The sequence below is a fragment of the Ranitomeya variabilis genome, chromosome 7 (genome assembly GCF_051348905.1).
Source record: "Ranitomeya variabilis isolate aRanVar5 chromosome 7, aRanVar5.hap1, whole genome shotgun sequence".
NCBI lineage: Eukaryota > Metazoa > Chordata > Amphibia > Anura > Dendrobatidae > Ranitomeya > Ranitomeya variabilis.
In genome coordinates, this window is record NC_135238.1 from 150300187 (window position 1) to 150326255 (window position 26069).

Here is a 26069-nt window from a genome sequence, read left to right on the forward strand (position 1 = left end):
GCTCATAGAAAGCCTGCAATTCTACTACATAGGAGCGATCTGATGATCGCTGCTATGTAGCAGAGCCGATCGAATTGTGCCAGCTTCTAGCCTCCCATGGAGGCTATTGAAGCATGGCAAAAGTAAAAAAAAAAGTTTAAAAAAATATGAAAAAAATAAAAAATATATAAAAGTTTAAATCACCCCCTTTCGCCCCATTCAAAAAACAATAAAAAAAATCAAACCTACACATATTTGGTATTGCCGCGTTAAGAATCGCCCGATCTATCAATAAAAAAAAGCATTAACCTGATCGCTAAACAGCGTAGCAAGAAAAAAATTTGAAACGCCAAAATGACGTTTTTCTGGTTGCCATGACATTGCATTAAAATGCAATAACGGGCGATCAAAATAATATATCTGCACCAATATGGTATCATTAAAAACGTCAGCTCGGCACGCAAAAAATAAGCCCTCACCCGACCCCAGATTATGAAAAATGGAGACGCTATGGGTATTGGAAAATTGTGCAATTTTTTTTTTTTTTTTAGCAAAGTTTGGAATTTTTTTTTACCACTTAGATAAAACGTAACCTAGATATGTTTGGTGTCTATGAACTCATACTGACCTGGAGAATCACAATGGCAGGTCAGTTTTAGCATATAGTGAACCTAGCAAAAAAAACAAACAAAAACCAAGTGTGGGATTGCACTTTTTTTGCAATTTCACCGCACTTGGAATTTTTTTCCCATTTTCTAGTACACGACATGCTAAAACCAATGATGTAATTCAAAAGTGGAACTTATCCCGCAAAAAACAAGCCCCATATGGCCATATTGACAGAAAAATATAAAAGTTATGGCTCTGGGAAGGAGGGGAGCAAAAAACGAGAACGCAAAAACGAAAAAGGGCAAGGTCTTGAAAAGGTAAAGGTCTAAAGAAAAAAGGCCCAAGTGGCCAATATGAAAATTGCAAGATTACTATTTTTATTTTTTTATATACAAATCATAAAGAAAATTACCATTTTCTAAAAAACCACATGTAATTCAAAAACTTGATTTAAACAATAGGTAATTTTCTGATGAAAGTTGCTCTTTATACCACGTGCTCCTTATTATTCTGGGCTAAATGGCTTTGTTGCTATTTGGACATTTCTATCACTTTGAGATCCAACAATTAAACAATTACACCTTATGTATGTTATATTTAGGCTATGTTCACACGCTGCGGTTTTTGCTGCGGATCCGCAGCGGATTTGCAGCTGCGGATCAGCAGACGTTTTCCATGCAGGGTACAGTACAATGTTACCCTATGGAAAACCAAATCCGCTGTGCCCACTTTGCTTTTTTCCGCTTGAAAATCCGCGCGGATTTTCTGCGGAAAAAAAGAAGTAGCATGTAAATTCTTTCTGCGGATTCCGCAACGGTTTTCCACCTGCACCAATAGGAAAGTGCAGTTGGAAACCCGCAGTGGAATCCGCAGGAGAAACCACACAAAAAACAGCAGGGAAATCCACCGCGGTTTTGCACTGCACGTTTTCCAAATCAGGACCTGAAAAATCCGCAGCAAAAAAAGGATGGTGTGAACAAGCCCTTAGAGTTCTGCAAATTTGTTCGGGTCCCTTCTTATTCAGCGAGCTATAGCGCTTACCAAATAAGCTGCAGAGGGAACCCGGCTTCCTGGATCGCTCCGGCTGATCAGCTGTTCAGCGCCACAGCTGCATGTGTCGCGCATGGAGAGCCTGTTTGCTTAGCTCTCCATGCACGTGTTGTGACTGAGACACAGCCGCGACACATGCAGCTGCGGAGCCGAACAGCTGATCCAGGTATCCGGGTTTCCTCTGTAGCTTATTCGGTAAGAGCTATAGCTTGCCGAATAAGCCCTGACCTGATCAAATTCGCTCATCTCTAGTTATATTCACAGTTTCACGCAGCTTACATTTTTTTGCAAGTGAATGTGGTTTTTAGATAACGTATATATCATAATTGTACATAAGTATGGTTTATGGACAAAACATCATAGATAAGGCTGGTTTCACATTTGCAGACGAGGGCTTTGCTGAGGACTGCATAGTTCCTCGGTTAAGTCCCACCCCTGCCACACCTCTTCCTTCAGCTCCGCCTATGTCAGCATGCGTCCTGCGTACCCTATCTTTAACATTGGGTTCGCAGGCCATGTGGATGTATGCGGATGCCTCCGCATGTGTCGTTTTCACGCTGCGCCGACCGCAACAAAATGCAACATGTTGCGTTTGGCGCAGGCCGGCGCAGCGTGAAAACGAAGGAACTACACAGTCCTCTGCAAATGTGAAACCAGCCTAAGAACTGGTAAGGTGCATTGTCATGAGGTCAAGTTCACAAGGCCATATCTTTGATCCGAGCGCAGTCCGTGAAAAAACTTACCGTACATTGCTCAGACAGCATTAGGACCAATGTTATTCAATTATGCTGCTCAATGAGCAGATTTTTTTCACAGACCAAATCTGCACTTGAAAAAAAAAAAAAATCAAAGCATGCATTACTTTCTTCCATACCATATGTCAGATCAGACTCAGATATTCAAGTAAAAAAAATTGGGTCCCATACGAATTAACCATACAGCATCCAAATGTTATGGATACATTGCAATTCTTTAACATAAGAAACTCCATTTGTATAAAAACACATGCCATATGGATTGTATAAGGATGACAATTGCTTTTTCTCTGTGTATATTCTTAGATTGAAGGCGCTTTTGTCCAAGGAATTGGGCTTTATACAACAGAAGAGCTACACTACTCTCCAGCGGGTGCATTGCTAACAAATGGGGCAGGATCTTACAAGATCCCATCAGTTTATGACATTCCAAAGGAGTTTAATGTAACACTGCTTCCTTTTTCACAAAACTCTTATGCTATATATTCTTCCAAGGTAAGAAGCATTTACAGTGAAGACTCAAAAAAATGTACAACAAATGTATATTGCATCGTTACAATACCGAGTGCCGTCTCTTCAATCTTTATTTACCTTTTTGTGATTTCTAATATTCTAAATTCCATCTTCATCTCTATAAAATGTCTGACAATCCCCTGAGGTTGGTCCATCCAAGATCCAAGATGATCATCTCTAACAACCAAAATACATTGAACAGAGAGTAATGAGCAAACAAATGGGTAGTTCCTCAAACATGCATTGTGTGTGTCAATCTGTGTAAGGCCGGTTTCACACGTCAGTGGCTCCGGTACGTGAGGTGACAGTTTCCTCACATACCGGAGACACTGACACACGTAGACCCATAAAAATCAATGCATCTGTGCAGATGTCATTGATTTTTTGCGGACGGTGTCTCCGTGTGCCAAACACGGAGACATGTCAGTGTTCGTGGGAGCGCACGTATTACACGGACCCATTAAAGTCAATGGGTCTGTGTAAAACACGGACCACACATGGATGGTCTCCGTTTGCAGTCCGTGTGCCGTGCAGGGGACAGCGCTACAGTAAGCGCTGTCCCCCCCACTGGTGCTGAATCCGCGATTCATATGTTCCCTGCAGCAGCGTTTGCTGCAAAGAAAATATGAATAATAGTGTTTAAAATAAAGATCTATGTGTCCCCCGCCCTCCCACCCCCTGTGCGCCCCCCCATCCCCTGTGCGCCCCCCCCGCTGTTCTGAAAATACTCACCCGCTCCCTCGTTGGCTGACGCTGCTTCCTGGTCTGGCCCCATCTTCTCCTGTATGCGGTCACGTGGGGCCGCCGATTACAGTCATGAATAGGCGGCTCCACCCCTATGGGAGGTGGAGCCGCCTATTCATGACTGTAAATGAGCGGCCCCACGTGACTGCATACAGGAGAAGATGGGGCCAGACCAGGAAGCAGCGTCAGCCAACGAGGGAGCGGGTGAGTATTTTCAGAACAGCGGGGGGGGCGCACAGGGGGTGGGAGGGCGGCGGACACATAGATCTTTATTTTAAACACTATTATTCATATTTTCTCTGCAGCAAACGCTGCTGCAGGGAACATATGAATCGCGGCTTCAGCACCAGATGCTGGTACGTGTGGTACCCAGCACGGTGCGTGTGGTACCCAGTGGGCACACGGGCGGCACAAGTGTGCCGCACGTGTGCCACACTGATGTTCACCAGAAACGCAGGGGCACACGGACACGGATAATTCCGGTACCGATTGTTTCCGGTACCGGAATTATCTGGACGTGTGGGACAGCCCTTATACGTATTGTGTGACGCTAGTCACTTCTCACGGCCATGACGGCCAGGCCATGAGTCAGAATGGTCGAGGAGTCCAAGGTCAGAAGCCAGGAGGTTACATCATAAACAGAAGGAAGAGACAAAAGTGTGGTCAGGTTACATTCCAAGGTCAAAATACCAGCAGGATAACTGATAAGAGCAGAAGGGATTAAGCAGATGGATGGTCAGAAAGAAGTCCAAGGTCAGGCAACAAAAGATCAAGCATACAGAACTCAAGGCACAGGAAGTACAAACTTCACTAGCTGAATGTATGTCTGGCAGAGGTCTGGGAGAAACAGCTCAGTTAAGTAGCATGGCAATCACCCAGGATAATGAACACTTGGAGACAGCCGATGACTCCCAGTCTCAGACTGGATAGTCGAGCTGTCAATCAACACACTAACAGCTTCTGCACGCCCCTGTACTGGATTGGATGGCCGAGCTGTCAGTAACTGCATCCCAGACACCCTGAGGGGTGGAACCGTGACATATTGCATATATTCAATACCTTCTTTAGCACCTATAACCCTGAAATAATGTTGTATGGAGAACTCATTTTCTTTTTAATGGCCATAATTTGATATAACAGTTTACACTCACCGGCCACTTTATTAGGTACACCATGCTAGTAACGGGTTGGACCCCCTTTTGCCTTCAGAACTGCCTCAATTCTTCGTGGCATAGATTCAACAAGGTGCTGGAAGCATTCCTCAGAGATTTTGGTCCATATTGACATGATGGCATCACACAGTTGCCGCAGATTTGTCGGCTGCACATCCCAAAGATGCTCCATACAAGGCAGGATGGATCCATGCTTTCATGTTGTTTACGCCAAATTCTGACCCTACCATCCGAATGTCGCAGCAGAAATCGAGACTCATCAGACCAAGCAACGTTTTTCCAATCTTTTACTGTCCAATTTCGATGAGCTTGTACAAATTGTAGCCTCAGTTTCCTGTTCTTAGCTGAAAGGAGTGGTACCCGGTGTGGTCTTCTGCTGCTGTAGCCCATCTGCCTCAAAGTTCGACGCACTGTGCGTTCAGAGATGCTCTTAGGCCTACCTTGGTTGTAACGGCTCGAACCAGTCTGCCCATTCTCCTCTGACCTCTGGCATCAACAAGGCATTTCCGCCCACAGAACTGCCGCTCACTGGATTTTTTTTCTTTTTCGGACCATTCTCTGTAAACCCTAGAGATGGTTGTGCATGAAAATCCCAGTAGATCAGCAGTTTCTGAAATACTCAGACCAGCCCTTCTGGCACCAACAACCATGCCACGTTCAAAGGCACTCAAATCACCTTTCTTCCCCATACTGATGCTCGGTTTGAACTGCAGGAGATTGTCTTGACCATGTCTACATGCCTAAATGCACTGAGTTGCCGCCAGGTGATTGGCTGATTAGAAATTAAGTGTTAACAAGAAGTTGGACAGGTGTACCTAATAAAGTGGCCAGTGAGTGTATATGTTACATGTGTAATGTTCCCGTTTACTTATCTGGAATGGATTTACACCTTTTTTAGATATTTAGATTTTCAACTGCTTTTACTTGACTTTTATTTGTTTCCCTAGGGTATTGGTGAGGCAGCACTCTTTTTGGGATCAGTTGTATACTTTGCAATAAAGGACGCTGTGTCATCTGCTCGAAAGGAAAGGGGCTTGCCTAATATTTTTAAACTGAACAGTCCGGCAACCCCGGAGAAGATACGTATGGCATGTGGAGACAAATTCACTGAGATGGTAATTTCTTTATACCATTCTACTTTTTATACATGCTATGTACAGAAAAACTGCTAGTTTGACTATTATATAATAAGGTGCAAGAACATCATTAACCCCCTCTGTGCAGATGTATTCATCTGGCTAATGAGCTGAGCCTTCTCCATACAGTAAAGGTGTCTGCATCTAAAAGCATTGATAAGGGCCCCTTCACACTGGTCGATTCTGCTACGATTACGACGCATTTGCGTCATATTCGACATCGCAGTACGAGCTCGTAGCCAGCGGTCACACTCTACGATGTTAACGCTTTTTCTGACGTAGTTGCGATGTGAACGTCACGCGTCGCAATCGTACGCTACCCTTCACACCGCCATAGTCCTACGACTCCGAGCGTGACGTATTACCAGCATGGGCGTGCTAAAACGTCACGCCCAATCAGGAGACAGGTATGCGGAAGCCCAACCCACGTAGTCGCATTACGAGCTCGTATGACCGCCGTCACATACTACGATTTCGACCGCCACAGCGAGACATTTACGACGAAAGAAAGTTCTGCTCTTTCTTTCACATCGTACGATGCTGGGCTGCGTCGCAAATCGTAACGCCATGTCACACTTTGCAACCTCGGAACGAGGACGGATAAACGTCACAAATCGAACGCTCGTTCAGACTTTGATTGCACAGTGTGAAGGGGCCCTTCGAGCAGACCTGCCATAGCTACTATTTCACCACTTGAATTCCATTGTCAATCTCAGACAATGGTATTTAGGTGGTTTTGGCAGTTGTCATGGCAGCTGGCGGTCTACTGATGACCCCCTCACTGCCATGTTTGTACTCATGATTAATAGGAGATTGTCACATTTACTATGTAAGTATTGCACTATATAGTACAAGCGATCAAGTGATTGACAATTCAAGTCCTGTAAGGACTAACAATTAAGTACAAAGAAAAAAATGTTTTTAAAAATATAAAAGTTTTAAACAACACACTTTGCAGAAAACAACAGCTTTAATGATGAAAGCATAAAAAAAGTTACGGGCAACACAAACTAAAACCACTTTTTTTATTTTTTTACAAAGTTTGCCCTTTTTTACCATTTCAATATAAAAGAACTATATAAATTTGGTATTGCTGTTATTGTATTTCGCCAAAGAATCACATTGTCTGGTAATTATTGCAGTACAGTTAATGCCATAAAAACAAAGCTCAAAAAATAATGGCAGAATTATAGTTCAACATTTTGCATTTTTTTTCTTGTTTTTTTTGGGTACATTATATGGTGAAATGAATGGTGTAACTCAAAACTACAACTCCACCTGCAAAAAGTACAAACCCTCATGTGGCTATGTATTTCAAAAATAGACAAAAAATGACTCTTGGTAGAATAGTAGGAAAAAATGAAAGCGATGGGAAGGAGTTAGCATGCATAATATGGTGAGAGATATCTCATCGCTGAATAAAGAAAAAATTTTAAAAAAAGAAATTGCAAGAGTTATATTCAGTTCCAGCCTTAAAGGGGTTGTCTGGGCTTTTTAACATTATATGTGTGTACTTAGGCTGTGGAATGCCGACAGTGTGTAATACAGTGGGTATGAAAAATATTCAGACCCCTTTACATTTTTCGCTCCAGTCTCTGCCAGACAGAAAACACTAGATGGGGTGTGAGCAGCTCCTCCAGAATCAGGAGAGTGCTGGTCACATGCTGAAGTGTGGTCGCTAGGCAATGGTGCAGAATGCTGACAGTGAATATACAGTGGGTACGGAAAGTATTCAGACCCCTTTAAATTTTTCACTCTGTTTCATTGCAGCCATTTGGTAAATTCAAAAAAGTTCATTTTTTTCTCATTAATGTACACTCTGCACCTCATCTTGTCTGAAAAAAAACAGAAATGTAGACCTGAAAATGGCTGTCCACCAACGTTCACCATCCAACCTGACGGAACTGGAGAGGATCTGCAAGGAAGAATGGCAGAGGATCCCCAAATCCAGGTGTGAAAAACTGCATCATTCACAAGAAGACTCATTGCTGTACTAGCTCAAAAGGGTGCTTCTTCTCAATACTGAGCAAAGGGTCTGAATACTTATGACCATGTGATATTTCACTTTTTCTTTTTTAATAAATTTGCAAAAATTTCTACATTTCTGGGTTTTTTCAGTCAAGATGGGGTACAGAGTATACATTAATGAGAAAAAAATGTACTTTTTTAAATTTACCAAATGGCTACAATGAAACAAAGAGTGAAACATTTAAAGGGGTCTGAATACTTTCCGTACCCACTGTATATTCACTGTCAGCATTCTGCACCATTGCCTAGCTACCACACTTCAGCATGTGACCAGCACTCTCCTGATTCTGGAGGAGCTGCTCACACCTCGTCTAGTGTTTTCTGTCTGGCAGAGACTGGACGTAACATCACAACAGACACCAAGCCCCCAGTCCTTTTCAGATCCTCCTCCTGCTATGAAAGCACTGTAAGCGATTCCAGCATTTGTTCAGAGACTCCTCAGTCTCCTCATATCTGAGTGCTGTAGTTTACTGTAAGGCAGCAGGACAGCTAATTGGATCAGGATGACCAATCAGCTGTTAGCTACGACAAGGCTATCCGCAAAAGGGACCGTCCAATGAGCGCACCCCTCCTATGACTGAGAGAAGCGCTCATTTGAAAAGAGAGACCAGAGAGCAATAAGGACAGCTATAACAGTTCTCTGCTCCTCAGTCTTTTGCACCTATCACTGTCACAGTACACATAACCTATCCTGTTCTCACATTGCCCCGGGCTCTGCATACAGCCCCCACTGCATCCTACCGCAGCTCCAGTGCCAGACATGCTCCTGACACCAACACCTTTCTCAGCGATCTCTCAGGTCTGCACTGGCAAGCAAGTAGAGGTCAAACAGCAATGGAGAAGAGGTTATAAAAAGACAGTGAGGGACAGAAGAGCACAGACCAATAAGGAAACAGAGTGGCTGATCCAGGGTTATGTGGTGAATGGGCAGGAAGAGGAGGCAGTTAATAGTTGATGTGATCACTGACTTCGCCAACACAAAATTTCTACATCTCTTTATACAACAGAGATATAGCGGAGCTGAATTTGTCATATTCAGTTATGCTGCACTGACAAATACAGCTCTACTACATGTGGACAGAACTCTTTACTACAGCTGACATTTTGGTTGTCAAAAGATGACTAGTGATGAGCTGTTAGAATCTGTTTTGTTTTTGACCATCCGCCATCTTGTTGTGGTTTTCTGGCTGCTGGTCTTTTTCCCCTGGTGCTGGGTTGTCTTAGGTCAGGTGATTGTATCACCCTTCCAGTCCTTGCTGGACAACAGTGTTAATCCACTACAGTTCTGGCTAGGTGCTTTGATAGCTTTCTGTGTTTGACATTGTGCAGTTCTGGGACCCCCAGTTCTGCTATCCTTAGTTTCTGTTTTCTGTTGGTTTCTGCAGCCTTCTCTGTATTTTCTATTAGGGGGTGACCTGTTTTTATACCCAGTCTATAGATCTTTTAGGGACCTCCTTCCCCCTATCTATAGGTCTTCGCTTGAGATTAACCTAGGATCGTTGGTGGGTCTATTCGCATGGAATGGGTCACCCACTCCATCGTAGGGTATCAGGCTAGTCTCAGTGCAGGGTCAGTTTTCCCCCTTCTATTCTAGTTCTGTGTTGCAGTTCTGTAACATGAGCGAGAGTACTCGGGTTTTCCCGAGCACGCTCGGGTGGTCTCCGAGTATTTGTGAGTGCTCGGAGATTTAGTTTTTGTTGCCGCAGCTGCATGGCTTACAGCTGCTAGCCAGCCTGAGTACATGTGGGGGTTGCCTGGTTGCTAGGGAATCCCCACATGTATTCAAGCTGTCAAGCAGGTGTAAATCATTCAGCTGCGGCGACGAAAACTAAATCTCTGAGCACTTACAAATACTCGGAGACCACCCAAGCGTGCTCGGGAAAATCCGAGCAACGAGTATAATCGCTCATCACTAAAGATGAGCTCTGCAACATCTGAATAGCTGAATAGTAGAAACATAGCTGCACCGCTCCGATACCTACAGAAAAATTTGTATTCCATAATCCCTCTTATCTTTGGAATGGTGTGTGTTGTATATGTATTTATCCCTTCCTGACGTGGCCAAGTTTTGTTTTTGTGTTTTGTTTTACCTCCCCTTTCTCCTAAGATCCATAGCATTTTTTATATTTCTGTCCACATAGACATATGAAGGCTTGGTTTTGCAGCATGAGTTGTACTTTTGAATAACACCAATCATTTTACTACATAGTGTACTGGAAAATGGGAAACAAAATTCCGAGTGTGGAGAAAAACACTCAATTCTAACATTGTTTTTCAGGATTAGTTTTTCCGGCTTACATTGGGTAACTTTTCTCCTCATCAGTGTGATTACAGCAATACCAAACATATCCAGTTTTTTATTTTGCTACTAAAAACTAAAAAATAAAAAAACTTAGAAACAAATGGGAATTTCTAAAAAAAAGAATAAAAGAAAAATAATTTCATATTGTCACTATTTTCCGAAATTCGTAATTGTTTTTATTTTTTGGTATATGAAGATTTGTGAGAGCTTGTTTGTTTGCGAGTTGAGACAACATTTTTATATTGATACTATTTTAGGAGATATTTGACTATTTGATCAATTCTCATTGCATTTTCTGAGGAATTTTAAATTTGCTATTTACGGTGCCCCCCATTTTTCCTGGCATTTGATGGCTGATTTATTGCAGTCAAAAGTAAAAACAAGTTTTTAAAAAAAAGAAAAAAAAAAGAAAAAAAGAAAAATCACCCCTCTTTTGCTCCATTGAAAATAAAACTATTTAAAGAAAGTAATAAAAAAAATAAAAAAAAAAGATAATTTTTGTATCACTTTATTCTGAGGGCTATAACTTTTTAATTGTTTTGCTGATAATGCTGTATTGCAGCTCCTTTTTTGCAGGACAAGATGACTTTTTCAGGGGTACCATGTTTATTTATAGCCGTCTTTTTGATCGCGTGTTATTCCACTTTTTGTTTGGCGGTATGATGATAAAGCATTTTTTTGCCTTGTTTTTTTATTTTTTTATGGTGTTCACTGAAGGGGTTAACCAGTGGGACAGTTTTATAGATCGGGTCATTACGGATGCGGTGATACTAAATATGTTTACTTTTATTGTGTTTTTTTATTTACATAAAGAAAAAATGTATTTATTGGAACAATATTTATTTTTTTTTTCTTTATTTAGGAATTTAAAAAATATATATTTTTACACTCTATAATTTTTTTTAAACTTTTTTACATTGTCCCTGGGTGGGACATCACTGTATAAAGTCAGATCGCTGATCTGACACTATGCACAGCACTGTGTCAGATCAGCGATCTGACAGGCAGTGAGGGAGGCTTCTCAGGTCATGCTCTCAGCAGGCACTGACAAGCCACCTCCCTGTAGGACCTGGAAGGACCCCACGGCCATCTTGGTTCCGGGGGTCTGCAGGCAGGGAAAACCTCAGAACAACGCGATCACATTGCGTTGTTCTGAGGGTCTCAGGGAAGCACGCAGGGAGCCCCTTCCCTGGGCGATGCTTCTCTGTGCCACCGGAACGCTGCAATCTTGTTTGATCGCAGTGTTCCGGGGATTAAAGTGCCGGGAGAGGTCCGTGACCGCTCCTGGCACTTAGTCCCGGGTGTCAGCTGTGATAGTCAGCTGACACCCAGCTGCGATCGGCCGCGCTCCCCCTGTGATCGCAGCTGATTGCGTATGACGTACTATCCCGTCCATGGGAATTAAGTCCCAGGTCACATGGACGGGATAGTACGTCCGATAAAAGAAAGGTGGTTAACCCCTTCAAGACCTTGCCCTTTTCCGTTTTTGCGTTCTCGTTTTTCGCTCCCCTCCTTCCCAGAGCCATAACTTTTTTATTTTTCCGTCAATATGGACATGTGAAGGCTTGTTTTTTGTGGGACAAGTTGCACTTTTGAACGACATCATTGGTTCTAGCATGTCGTGTACTAAAAAACAGGGAAAAAATTCCAAGTGCGGTTAAATTGCAAAAAAAGTGCAATCCCACGCTTGTTTTTTGTTTGGCTTTTTTGCTAGGTTCACTAAATGCTAAAACTGACCTGCTATTTTGATTCTCCAGGTCATTACGAGTTCATAGGCACCAAACATGTCTAGGTTACCTTTTATCTAAGTGGTAAAAAAAATTACAAACTTTGCTAAAAAAAACCCCAACAAAAATGCATAATTTTCCAATACCCGTAGCGTCTCCTTTTTTCGTGATCTGGGGTCAGGTGAAGGCTTATTTTTTGCGTGCCGAGCCGATGTTTTTAATGATACCATTTTGGTGCAGATACGTTCTTTTGATCGCCCGCTATTGCATTTTAATGCATTGTTGCGGCAACCAAAAAAAACGCAATTCTGGCATTTCAAATTTTTTTCTCGCTACGCTGTTTAGCGATCAGGATAATGCTTTTTTTTATTGATAGATCGGGCGATTCTGAAAGCGGCGATACTAAATATGTGTAGGTTTGATTTTTTTTAATTATTGTTTTATTTTCAATGGGGCGAAAGGGGGGTGATTTAAACTTTTATATTTTTTTTATTTTTTTCATATTTTTTTAAACTTTTTTTTTTACTATTGCCATGCTTCAATGGCCTCCATGGGAGGCTAGAAGCTTGCATAGCCTGATCGTCTCTGCTACGTAGCAGTGATCATCAGATCGCTCCTATGTAGCTGAATTACAGGCTTGCTATGAGTGCCGACCACAGGGTGGCGCTCACAGCAAGGCGGCATCAGCAACCATAGAGGTCTCCTTCCTCTGGTTGCTATGCTGACGCATCGCTGATCCCCAATCATGTGACGGGGGTTGGCGATGCGCTCATTTCCAGCCCGATGGCCGGAAGCACCGGTTAAATGCCGCTGTCAACATTTGACAGCGGCATTTAACTAGTTAATAGCGGTGGGTGAATCGCAATTTCACCCGCCGCTATTGCGGGCACATGTCTGCTGTTCAAAACAGCTGACATTTCCCGGCTTTGATGCGGGCTCACCGCCACAGCCCGCATCAAAGGGGGGGGAACTAGTACGGCGGAGGTCGGTAAGGGGTTAAAATGCAGTAAGAGGCGATCAACACATTGTATCTTCCTCAAAATGGTATCAGTAAAATCATAAGCTTAGGGCGCAAAAAATAAGCCATCTCTCAGCCCCAGATCCTGAAAAATGAAAATGTTATGGGTCTCGGAAAATGGAGACAAAAGAAAAAGTTTTTTCTTACAAATTTCCCAAATTTTTTCAAAACTTAAATAAAGAACAACTATACATGATTGGTATCTGCATATTCGTACTGACCTGGAGAATGACCATATTTTTTGGACTATAAGACGCTCCGGACTATAAGGCACACCCAAAATTTTGGGGTGGAAAATAGAAGAAAAAAACACGGGTATTACATACCTGGTAATGTGTTTTTTCATGAGACATGACGGCACCACGAGAGAGGGGATCCGCCCATCAAGGACAGGAAACCTTCAAGATAAAAGGAGCGGCTCCTCTCTCCACATCAGTTGTTTTACAGAGTACAAGAGGAACTCCGCTGGTTAGTGTACACATAAATAATACATCCTATACGGTTCTATTCACCGATACCCCAGGGAGTGTATAATACAAATAATGCTAATAATGCACCCAACTAATGACGTGATCAAAAGGGTGGGAATATAAGTGTGTCATCATGTCCCATGAAAAAACACATTACCAGGTATGTAATACCCGTGTTTTTCCATCATACATGACGGCACCACGAGAGAGTTACAGAGATATGTATTCTCTTTTAGGGAGGGATCACTGCTTGTAACACTCTTCTCCCAAATGTGAGATCAGAGGTAGCAGATAGGTCTAGCCTATAATGTTCAAAAAATGTAGACAGAGAGGACCAAGTGGCCGCCTTACAGATTTGGTCGATGGTAGCATCTGCTCTCTCCACCCATGACGTCGCCATGGCCCTCGTGGAGTGGGCTTTCAGACCCTGTGGAACAACCCTGCCTGCACTACTATATGCTAGAATAATGGCCTCTCTCACCCATCTAGCTATAGTTTGTTTTGAGGCTTGAAGGCCCTTCCTTGACCCCTGGAACGAAACAAATAAAGCCCTCTGTTTCCTCCAGGATTTTGTACTCTCTAAATACTGTAGGATACATCTCCTGACATCTAGGCAATGGAGTCTCTCCTCTTTCTTGTTACTAGGATTGGGACAGAAAGAGGGCAGGGTTATATCCTGAGCCCTATGGAATCTCGATACCACTTTGGGGAGATATGCCGGATCTAATTTTAATACAACCCTTTCGTCCATAATCTGTGTGTAAGGGGGGGTCAGCTGACAACGCGTGTAAATCCCCCACCCTACGGGCCGATGTAAGTAGCACTAACAAAGCTGTCTTTAATGTCAGTACTTTATCTGATGCTATATTTAACGGCTCAAAGGGGCTTTCTGTCAAAGCTGTCAACACTAAATTTAGATCCCATGGTGGAGGAGTAGGGGATGGAACAGAGTCAGCTCTACTACAGGCTCGGATAAACCTCACCACCCACCTATTGCTAGCCAGGTCACAGTTGAATAAGGCTGCTAAGGCTGAAATGTGTACTTTGAGGGTACTAACAGCTAACCCCAGATCTAAGCCCTTTTGCAGGAACTCCAGTATTGCCACTATCGGGACCTCCCCTTCCCGTATTGGCCCTGAGCTGGAGAGGAATTTCCTCCATATTCTCCCATAGATCTTGGTCGTTACTGGTTTTCTGCTAGTGAGCAAGGTGGATACTAAACCAGCTGAGAACCCTTCTTTCTCTAGTAACGACCGTTCAAAGGCCAGGCTGTCAAATGTAGCCAGGAATTCTGCGGGTGGTTGAAGGGACCCTGTGTTAGAAGGTCCTGGTCTTCCGGGAGAACCCACGGGTCCGTCACTGACATCACTCTCAGCCAGTAAAACCATGGTCTTTTCGGCCAGAAGGGAGCTATTACAATCACTCTGGCCTTGTCCTCCCTGATCTTCCTCAGAACTGCTGGGATTAGACATATCGGTGGGAAGGCATACAGGAGTCCTGACGTCCATTCTATGCTGAAGGCGTCTACTGCCAACGGCCTGTCTGCTGGGTTCAGGGAGCAGAATTTTTGAACTTTTTTGTTGGCTTTCGAGGCAAAGAGGTCTATACTGGGTCTTCCCCACATGTGTATTATCCGTTGAAAAATTGACTTTTTTAGGGACCATTCCCCTTGCCTCAAGTGGTTCCTGCTTAAAAAGTCTGCCTTTATGTTGTCCATACCTCGGATATGCAGGGACGATAATGAAAGGAAATGCCTTTCGGCTAGAGACATGAGTCTTGTGGTTATGTGCATCAGTGACCGAGAACGGGTGCCCCCCTGGTGGTTCACGTACAGTTAGGTCCATATATATTTGGACAGAGACAACATTTTTCTAATTTTGATTATAGACATTACCACAATGAATTTTAAACAAAACAATTCAGATGCAGTTGAAGTTCAGACTTTCAGCTTTCATTTGAGGGTATCCACATTAAAATTGGATGAAGATTTTAGGAGTTTCAGCTCCTTAACATGTGCCACCCTGTTTTTAAAGGGACCAAAAGTAATTGGACAGATTCAATAATTAAAAATAAAATGTTCATTTTTAGTACTTGGTTGAAAACCCATTGTTGGCAATGACTGCTGGAAGTCTTGAACTCATGGACATCACCAGACGCTGTGTTTCCTCCTTTTTGATTCTCTGCCAGGTCTTCACTGTGGTGGTTTTCAGTTGCTGTTTGTTTGTGGGCCTTTCTGTCTGAAGTTTAGTCTTTAACAAGTGAAATGCATGCTCAATTGGGTTGAGATCAGGTGACTGACTTTTCCCATTCAAGAATATTCCACTTCTTTGCTTTAATAAACTCCTGGGTTGCTTTGGCTTTATGTTTTGGGTCATTGTCCATCTGTAGTATGAAACGACGACCAATCAGTTTGACTGCATTTGGCTGGATCTGAGCACACAATATGTCTCTGAATACCTCAGAATTCATTCGGCTGCTTCTGTCCTGTGTCACATCATCAATAAACACTAGTGACCCAGTGCCACTGGCAGCCATGCATGCCCAAGCCATCACACTGCCTCCGCCGTGTTTTACAGATGATGTGGTGTGCTTTGGATCATGAGCTGTACCACGCCTTCACCATACTTTTCTCTTTCCATAATTCTGGTAGAGGTTGATCTTGGTTTCATCTGTCCAAAAAATGTTCTTCCAGAACTGTGCTGGCTTTTTTAGATGTTTTTTAGCAAAGTCCAGTCTAGCCTTTTTATTGTTGATGCTTATGAGTGGCTTGCACCGTGCAGTGAACCCTCTGTATTTACTTTCATGTAGTCTTCTCTTTATGGTAGATTTGGATATTGATACGCCGACCTCCTGGAGAGTGTTGTTCACTTGGTTGGCTGTTGTGAAGGGGTTTCTCTTCACCATGAAGATTATTCTGCGATCATCCACCACTGTTGTCTTCCATGGGCGCCCAGGTCTTTTTGCATTGATGAGTTCACCAGTGCTTTCTTTCTTTCTCAGGATGTACCAAACTGTAGATTTTGCCACTCCTAATATGGTAGCAATTTCTCGGATGGTTTTTTTCTGTTTTCGCAGCTTAAGGATGGCTTGTTTCACCTGCACGGAGAGCTCCTTTGACCGCATGTTTACTTCACAGCAAAACCTTCCAAATGCAAGCACCACACCTCAAATCAATTCCAGGCCTTTTATCTGCTTAATTGAGAATTACATAACAAAGGGATTGCCCACAGCTGTCCATGAAATAGCCTTGGAGTCAATTGTCCAATTACTTTTGGTCCCTTTAAAAACAGGGTGGCACATATTAAAGAGCTGAAACTCCTAAACCTTTCATCCAATTTTAATGTGGATACCCTCAAATGAAAGCTGAAAGTCTGAACTTCAACTGCATCTTAACTGTTTTACTTAAAATTCATTGTGGTAATGTCTATAACCAAAATTAGAAAAATGTTGTCTCTGTCCAAATATATATGGACCTAACTGTATGCGACCGCTGTTCGGTTGTCCGATAGGACTCTCACATGATGCCCTGTCAAGTGTGGAAGTAATCTCTCTAGCGCCTTTTCTATTGCTAGGAGTTCCCACTTGTTTGAGGATAGATTTTTCTCCTCTTGAGCCCAGGGATCTTGGACCCATAGTGTGTCTGAGTGAGCTCCCCATCCCCATGGACTGGCGTCCGTTGATTACTTTGGAGGCTGTGAATGTCCAGGGAACTCCTCTCGGAGACGACTCTATCTGTAACCACAATCTGTGTGATTGGAGTACAGAGAGTGGGAGAATGAGCTTCTGCTCTAGCTGCCCCTGAAGTTCCAGGTCGTTCTGCAGCACACACCACTGCAGTTCTCTTGCATGGAACTGGGCCCATTTTACTGCCAGTATGCAGGAGGTTAGGGACCCCAATACTGACATGGCTCTTCTTAAAGTCATCTCTGGTTTTGTTAATGTTGTCATAATCATTTGTTTGATCTTTTCCTCTTTTTCTTCTGGGAGGCGACACTCCTGTGCCACGGAGTCTACCGTTATCCCCAGGAAATTCTGGACCATTGCTGGCTCTAGCTTGGATTTCTTGAGGTTTAGTTGCCATCCCAGTGTCTGTAGAGAGTCCATCACTATCCTGACCTGCTCCTGACAGTGAGAAAAGTTCTTCCCCACTATCAGGAAGTCATCCAAGTAGGGTATTATCAGAGTGTCTTTTTCTCTGAGATGTGCTGTGACCTCTGCAATCAGTTTTGTAAACACCCGTGGGGCTGTTGCTATCCCAAAGGGCAGAGCCCTGTATTGAAAGTGAAGCAACTGGGACCCCATCTGAACTGCCACTCTGAGAAACTGACGATCTTGTTGTCTGATTGGGACGTGATAATAAGCGTCCTTGAGGTCGAGGGCGGACATGTAACACTGGGGATATAGAAGTTTCACCGCTGATTTTATGGTTTCCATCTTGAACGATGGTATTATAAGAAATTTGTTGAGGCCTTTTAACCCCTTAAGCCCCGAGGGTGGTTTGCACGTTAATGACCGGGCCAATTTTTACAATTCTGACCACTGTTCCTTTATGAGGCTATAACTCTGGAACGCTTTGACGGATCTTGGCGATTCGGACATTGTTTTCTCGTGACATATTGTACTTCATGTTAGTGGTAAAATTTATTCTATATAACTTGCGTTTATGTGTGAAAAAAACGGAAATTTGGCGAAAATTTTGAAAATTTTGCAATTTTCCAACTTTAAATTTTTATGCCCTTAAATCACAGACATATGTCACGCAAAATACTTAATAAGTAACAATTCCCACATGTCTACTTTACATCAGCACAATTTTGGAACCAAAATTTTTTTTGTTAGGGAGTTATAAGGGTTAAAATTTGACCAGAAATTTCTCATTTTTACAACACCATTTTTTTTTAGGGACCACATCTCATTTGAAGTCATTTTGAGGGGTCTATATGATAGAAAATACCCAAGTGTGACACCATTCTAAAAACTGCACCCCTCAAGGTGCTCAAAACCACATTCAAGAAGTTTATTAACCCTTCAGGTGTTTCACAGGAATTTTTGGAATGTTTAAATAAAAATGAACATTTAACTTTTTTTCACACAAAAAATATTTCAGCTCCAATTTGTTTTATTTTACCAAGGGTAACAGGAGAAAATGGACCTCAAAAGTTGTTGTACAATTTGTCCTGAGTACGCTGATACCCCATATGTGGGTGTAAACCATTGTTTGGGCGCATGGCAGAGCTTGGAAGGGAAGGAGCGCCATTTGACTTTTCAATGCAAAATTGACTGGAATTGAGATGGGACGCCATGTTGCGTTTGGAGAGCCCCTGATGTGCCTAAACACTGAAACCCCCTACAAGTGACACCATTTTGGAAAGTAGACCCCCTAAGGAACTTATCTAGATGTGTGGTGAGCACTTTGACCCACCAAGTGCTTCACAGAAGTTTATAATGCAAAGCCGTAAAAATAAAAAATCATATTTTTTCACAAAATGATCTTTTCGCCCCCAATTTTTTATTTTCCCAAGGGTAAGAGAAGAAATTGGACCCCAAAAAATGTTGTGCAATTTGTCCTGAGTACGCTGATACTCCATATGTGGGTGTAAACCATTGTTTGGGCGCATGGCAGAGCTTGGAAGGGAAGGAGCGCCATTTGACTTTTCAATGCAAAATTGACTGGAATTGAGATGGGACGCCATGTTGCGTTTGGAGAGCCCCTGATGTGCCTAAACACTGAAACCCCCTACAAGTGACACCATTTTGGAAAGTAGACCCCCTAAGGAACTTATCTAGATGTGTGGTGAGCACTTTGACCCACCAAGTGCTTCACAGAAGTTTATAATGCAGAGCCGTAAAAATAAAAAATCATATTTTTTCACAAAAATGATCTTTTCGCCCCCAATTTTTTATTTTTCCAAGGGTAAGAGAAGAAATTGGACCCCAAAAAATGTTGTGCAATTTGTCCTGAGTACGCTGATACCCCATATGTGGGTGTAAACCATTGTTTGGGCGCATGGCAGAGCTTGGAAGGGAAGGAGCGCCATTTGACTTTTCAATGCAAAATTGACTGGAATTGAGATGGGACGCCATGTTGCGTTTGGAGAGCCCCTGATGTGCCTAAACATTGAAACCCCCCACAAGTGACACCATTTTGGAAAGTAGACCCCCTAAGGAACTTATCTAGATGTGTTTTGAGAGCTTTGAACCCCCAAGTGTTTCACTACAGATTATAACGCAGAGCCGTGAAAATATATATTTTTTTTTTCTCAAAAATGATTTTTTAGCCCCCAGCTTTGTATTTTTACAAGGGTAACAGGATAAATTAGACCCCAAAAGTTGTTGTCCAATTTGTCCTGAGTACGCTGATACCCCATATGTGGGGGGGAACCACTGTTTGGGCGCATGACAGAGCTCGGAAGGGAAGGAGCGCCATTTGGAATGCAGACTTAAATGGATTGGTCAGCAGCCGTCACGTTGCATTTGCAGAGCCCCTGATGTACCCAAACAGTACAAACCCCCCACAAGTGACCCCATATTGGAAACTAGACCTCCCAAGGAACTTATCTAGATGTGTTGTGAGAACTTTGAACCCCCAAGTGTTTCACTAAAGTTTATAGCGCAAAGCCGTAAAAATAAAAATTCTTTTTTTTTTCACAAAAATGATATTTTAGCCCCCAGTTTTGTATTTTCACAAGGGTAACAGGATAAATTAGACCCCAAAAGTTGTTGTCCAATTTGTCCTGAGTACGCTGATACCCCATATGTGGGGGGGAACCACTGTTTGGGCGCATGACAGAGCTCGGAAGGGAAGGAGCGCCATTTGGAATGCAGACTTAAATGGATTGGTCTGCAGGCGTCACGTTGCATTTGCAGAGCCCCTGATGTACCCAAACAGTACAAACCCCCCACAAGTGACCCCATATTGGAAACTAGACCTCCCAAGGAACTTATCTAGATGTGTTGTGAGAACTTTGAACCCCCAAGTGTTTCACTACAGTTTATAACGCAGAGCCGTGAAAATAAAACATCTTTTTTTTTCCCACAAAAATGATTTTTAGCCCCCCAAATTTTTATTTTCCCAAGGATAACAAGAGAACTTGGACCCCAGAAGTTGTTGTTCAATTTGTCCCGCTGATAACCCATATGTTGGGGTAAACCCCTTTTTGGGCGCACGGGAGAGCTCGGAAGGGAAGGAGCACTGTTTTACTTTTTCAACGCAGAATTGGCTGGAATTGAGATTGGACGCCATGTCGCGTTTGGAGAGCCCCTGATGTGCCTGGACAGTGGAAACTCCCCAATTCTACCTGAAACCCTAACCCAAACACACCCCTAACCCTAATCCCAACGGTAACCCTAACCACACCCCTAGCCCTGACACACCCATAATTCTAATCCCAACCCTAATCCAAACCGTAAATGTAATCCAAACCCTAACCCTAACTTTAGCCCCAACCCTAACTTTAGCCCCAACCCTAACCCTAACTTTACCTCCAACCCTAGCCCTAACCCTAACCCTAACTTTAGCCCCAACCCTAACCCTAGCCCTAACCCTAACCCTAGCCCTAATGGGAAAATGGAAATAAATACATTTTTTTAATTTTATTATTTTTCCCTAACTAAGGGGGTGATGAAGAGGGGTTTGATTTACTTTTATAGCGTTTTTTTATATCGGATTTTTATGATTGGCAGCTGTCACACACTAAGGCTTGTTTCACACTTGCGTTTTTATCTGCATGCATGCGTGAAAAAACGGATGTAAACGCGGTAAAACGCATGCGTTTTTTAGACGCATGCGTTTTTATAGAAAAACACAAGAAAACCCTAACCCTACCCCTAACCCTACCCCTAAACGTGACTGAAATACGTGGCACTGAAATACGTGGCACTGAAATACGTGATACGTGGCACTGAAATACGTGATACGTGGCACTTAAATACGTGGCACTGAAACACGTGGCACTGAAATACGTGATACGTGGCACTTAAATACGTGGCACTTAAATACGTGGCACTGAAATACGTGGCACTTAAATACGTGGCACTTAAATACGTGGCAATATGACTGTCAGAAAATGTTCATTAAACGGTTAGGGGTGAGGTTAGGGGTAGTGTTAGGGTTAGGTTTTGGATCCCTTTATCACCTTGATGGTGGTGGGTGGCTTTTCAGTGTGTTTTCTGTTTTTTTTCGATAAAAACGCATGCGTTTTTAACGCAAACAAACGCATGTGCTTAAAAACGCATGCGTTTACATAGACCGCAATGCATTTTTTGCTGCGAAAAAACGCATGCGTTTTTTCACGGCAAAAAAACGCCGCAAGAAAATACTCCAGGTTGTATTTCTGAAAATGAACGCATGCAGAAAAAAATGCATGCGTTTGAAAACGCCACTAAACGCGTACAAAAAAACGCATGCGTTTTCAATGTTAAATATAGGGAAAAAACGCATGCTTTTTTTGTGCAAAAAACGCTGCAGACAAAAACGCAAGTGTGAAACCAGCGACGCTTTTTATAGCAAAAAAGTTTTTGCATCTCCACATTTTGAGACCTATAATTTTTCCACATTTTGCTCCACAGAGTCATGTGAGGTCTTGTTTTTTGCGGGACGAGTTGACGTTTTTATTGGTAACATTTTCGAACACGTGACCTTTTTTGATCACTTTTTATTCCGATTTTTGTGAGGCAGAATGACCAAAAACCTGCTATTCATGAATTTCTTTTGGGAGAGGCGTTTATACCATTCCACGTTTGGTAAAATTGATAAAGCAGTTTTATTCTTCGGGTCAGTACGATTACAATGATACCTCATTTATATCATTTTTTTATGTTTTGGCGCTTTTATACGATAAAAACTATTTTATAGAAAAAATAATTATTTTGGTATCGCTTTATTCTCAGGACTATAACTTTTTTATTTTTTTGCTGATGATGCTGTATGGCTGCTTGTTTTTTGCGGGACAAGATGACGTTTTCAGCGGTACCATGATTATTTATATCCGTCTTTTTGATCGCGTGTTATTCTACTTTTTGTTCGGCGGTATGGTAATAAAGCGTTGTTTTTTGCCTCGTTTTTTTTTTCTTACGGTGTTTACTGAAAGGGTTAACTAGTGGGGCAGTTTTATAGGTTGGGTCGTTACAGACGCGGCGATACTAAATATGTGTACTTTTATTGTTTTGTTTTTTTTATTTAGATAAAGAAATGTATTTATGGGAATAATATATATATATATTTTTATTATTTATTTAGGAATCTTTTTTTTTTTTTTTTTTTTTTTTTACACATGTGGAAAAATTTTTTTTAAACTTTTTTACTTTGTCCCAGGGGGGGACATCACAGATCGATGATCTGACAGTGTACACAGCACTCTGTCAGATCGGCGATCTGCTGTGCAGGGCTGCAGGCTTACCAAGCGTCTGCTCTGAGCAGGCGCTCGGTAAGCCACCTTTCTCCCTGCAGGACCCGGATGCCGCGGCCATCTTGGATCCGGGACCTGCGGCGAGGAAGGAGGTAGGAGACCCTCGCAGCAACGCGATCACATCGCGTTGCTCCGGGGGTCTCAGGGAAGCCCGCAGGGAGACCCCTCCCTGCGCGATGCTTCCCTATACCGCCGGTACACCGCGATCATGTTTGATCGCGGTGTGCCGGGGGTTAATGTGCCGGGGGCGGTCCGTGACCGCTCCTCGCACATAGTGCCGGATGTCAGCTGCGATAGGCAGCTGACACCCGGCCGCGATCGGCCGCGCTCCCCCCGTGAGCACGGCCGATCGCGTATGACGTACTATCCCGTCACTGGGAATTAAGTCCCAGGTCACCTTGACGGGATAGTACGTCATATGGGATTAAGGGGTTAAATTTATTATTGTCCTCCAAGAATTGTCTGGGTTTTTTTATGAGAAAAAGAGGGGAATAAAATCCTTCCCTCCTTTCCTCTATAGGAACTTCTTCCAAGACGTGCTTGTCTAGGAGTGATGTTACTTCCCCCTCCAGACTGTCTTTTTTTCTTAGGAGGACTGTACCGGGGTCTGCATATATCTTTTTGGAGGCCAGTGGTGGAATTTTAGTTTTTTTAGGGCCTGATCCTATGATCTGTCGGATCCATACGCTGGATGAGATCCTCTCCCAGGCTGGAAGGAAGTGAGAGAGCCTCCCTCCCACCTGAGAAGGACCGTCACTGGGAGGGTTTCTTGGTGTCTCTGGGGGACTTGCCAAAATAGAAGCCCTTTCCTCCCCTGGGTCGCTTGTCCAGGTTGCTCCTGTCTCGGTCTCTATACTGCTGCCTTCGGAATTTTTGGCCTCTCCGAAAGAAGCGACGAAAGGGCTGAAATGGCTGTTTTGGAAAGTTTTTCTTTTTGTCACCGGCTTTCTCCAACACCTCGTCTAATGCCGGTCCAAACAGGAAGTTCCCCTCACAAGGCAAAGAGCATAGCTTCATCTTTGCCTGAGTATCTCCTGGCCAGCATTTAAGCCATACGGCACGGCGTCCTGTGTTGGCTAAAGCTGCTGATTTTGCTGCCAGTCTAGCTAAGTCTGCTGATGCTTCAGCTAGAAATACTGCCGCTGCTCTCATGGCCGGTATTGTCCCTAGGATAGTCTCTCTGGGAACTTTTTGTTCTACCTGTTCCGCCAGGTTGTCTATCCAGATTTTAAGGGATCTGGCTACACAGGTGGCCGCGATAGCTGGCCTAAGTGCTCCTGCCGAGGCTTCCCATGCCGTTTTCAGGGAACTATCCACTTTTCTGTCCAGAGGTTCTTTTAGAGAACCTAGGTCCTCGAATGGCAGGGAGGATTTCCTGGCAACTTTTGAGACTGCCACATCAATCTTTGGGGCTCTATCCCAAGATGAGGACGCCTCTTCCTCAAACGGATACCTTCTCTTTAGGGAGGTGGTAATTTGGGACCTTTTTTCCGGTTTCCGGTTGCCATTCCCTTTTAATCAGTTCTTGTATTGTTCATTAATAGGGAATGACCTCCGTTTTCTCTTTTGTAGACCACTGAACATAAGTTCCTGGGCTGTCTTTTTAGCCTTCTCATCTACCAGCCCCATGGTAGAGCGAACAGCTTTTATAAGCTTATCCGTAGCTTCTGCTGGAAATGCGTCTTCCTCCTCTGAGCTACTATCCGAGCAGTGAGCTGTATCTGAGTCCCCCTCTGACTCGGAGGAATCCTTCTGGGATGCTACTGAGGGGCTGGATCTGTCCCTAGATCTGGAATCTGTGTCGGCTGTCTGCAATGCTTTTACAGACCTACAGACCTCTGATTGGATCAGTGATCTTAGACTTTCTGTAAAGGAGGGTGTCTCCTCCGCTACCGTCTTGTTAATGCAATCCTGACACAGATTTTTATTCCAGGATGGTTTAAACGCTTTTTTGCATAAGGGACATTCCTTGTTTTTAGCCTTTGATTTATACTTTTTGGGAACCTCCTATACTCCACCTCCCCCATGTATGTAAGAAAAGAGGGGAGAGATGGAGATAAGAGAAGAGAAAAGAACAGACATTAGCGTGCTGGACATTCTCGCAGTTCACTCACCACTCGGACGCTTTCAAAGTACGGGTACCGGACCCGGAGGTTGGCTGGTTTTCTCCGTGTCTCACAATGAGACTAGGGAACCCTCCTTGGTATGGCGATCCGTCCGTACGCTGTCCGAGCGGCTTCTGCTGCTGCCACCGCGGTTCTGGCTCTTTTCACTTGAGCGAGACCGCCTTTCCTGCATCTCTTGCTGTGGCATCAAATGTTCTGGTAAAAAGCTCTCCATCATACACACTACCACGTAACAAGAGTAGTCACCTTCAACCTGGCCTGGTTTAGTGACACAGGGCAGCACTTCTGGCTCGTTTAAATAGATTCACTTCCCCTTTTTTTTTTTTTTGTTAATGAATCACCTGGTTGATCCTGCCATTACTGGTCGCTTCAGTAGTCAGGTGCATATGCGCACCTGTTATGATTTGATTACCTGGCTGATCGTGCCTGCACCACTTCCGGTGCTCATAGATGCAATCAATCACCTGGTTGATCCTGCATCTGCTGGCCGCTAGCGCAACGCCTGCGCTGTATAATCATGTCAGAGCGTGCACCCGGCAACCACTTCCGGTGCACGCTATTAGAGCCACCATTTACCTGGCTGATCCTGCCATTGCCGGCCGCCCAGCGCAACGCTTGCGCAGTAAAGTGATACCTGAGCGCGCACCCGGCAACCACTTCCAGTGCGCGCTACCATTCACCTGGTTGATCCTGCCCCGAGTGCTGCCGCTGGCTTCAGCTCCTATGCGCGCTTTACTTCCAGGCGCGCACCCGGCCTTTGCTTCCGGTGCGCGCCGAAGATTTTGGCCCTCCTGCCCCTCTGCCTGCATTAAACATTCCGCGTGCTGCCGCCGAGTAGTGCGCATGCACGTACCTCCATTCCCGGGTACCTGGTGCCGGCTGGAGGGAGGCCTCCGGGAGTGTCCACGCCACAGATGTCAGGCAGCGCAGTTACTCTCAGCGTCCAGATGCTCTCTTCACTCACCACTCTCCGGACATCGCTCCAAACCGCTCTGTGTAGCCTCAGGTACCGTCAGGGAGGAGGGGGAAGGGG

The 26069-nt window shown here is 43.8% G+C and overlaps 1 protein-coding gene across 1 annotated transcript in view; it reads left to right on the forward strand.

Moving 5' to 3' along the window:
• The window catches only part of LOC143784152 (aldehyde oxidase 1-like), a 254105-nt gene that overhangs the window by 210308 nt on the left and 17728 nt on the right, over positions 1–26069 (forward strand). The window contains exons 33-34 of the mRNA XM_077272027.1: positions 2700–2888; positions 5770–5937. Coding sequence (XP_077128142.1) covers positions 2700–2888; positions 5770–5937 — 357 coding nt within the window. The remainder of the gene's footprint in view (positions 1–2699; positions 2889–5769; positions 5938–26069) is intronic.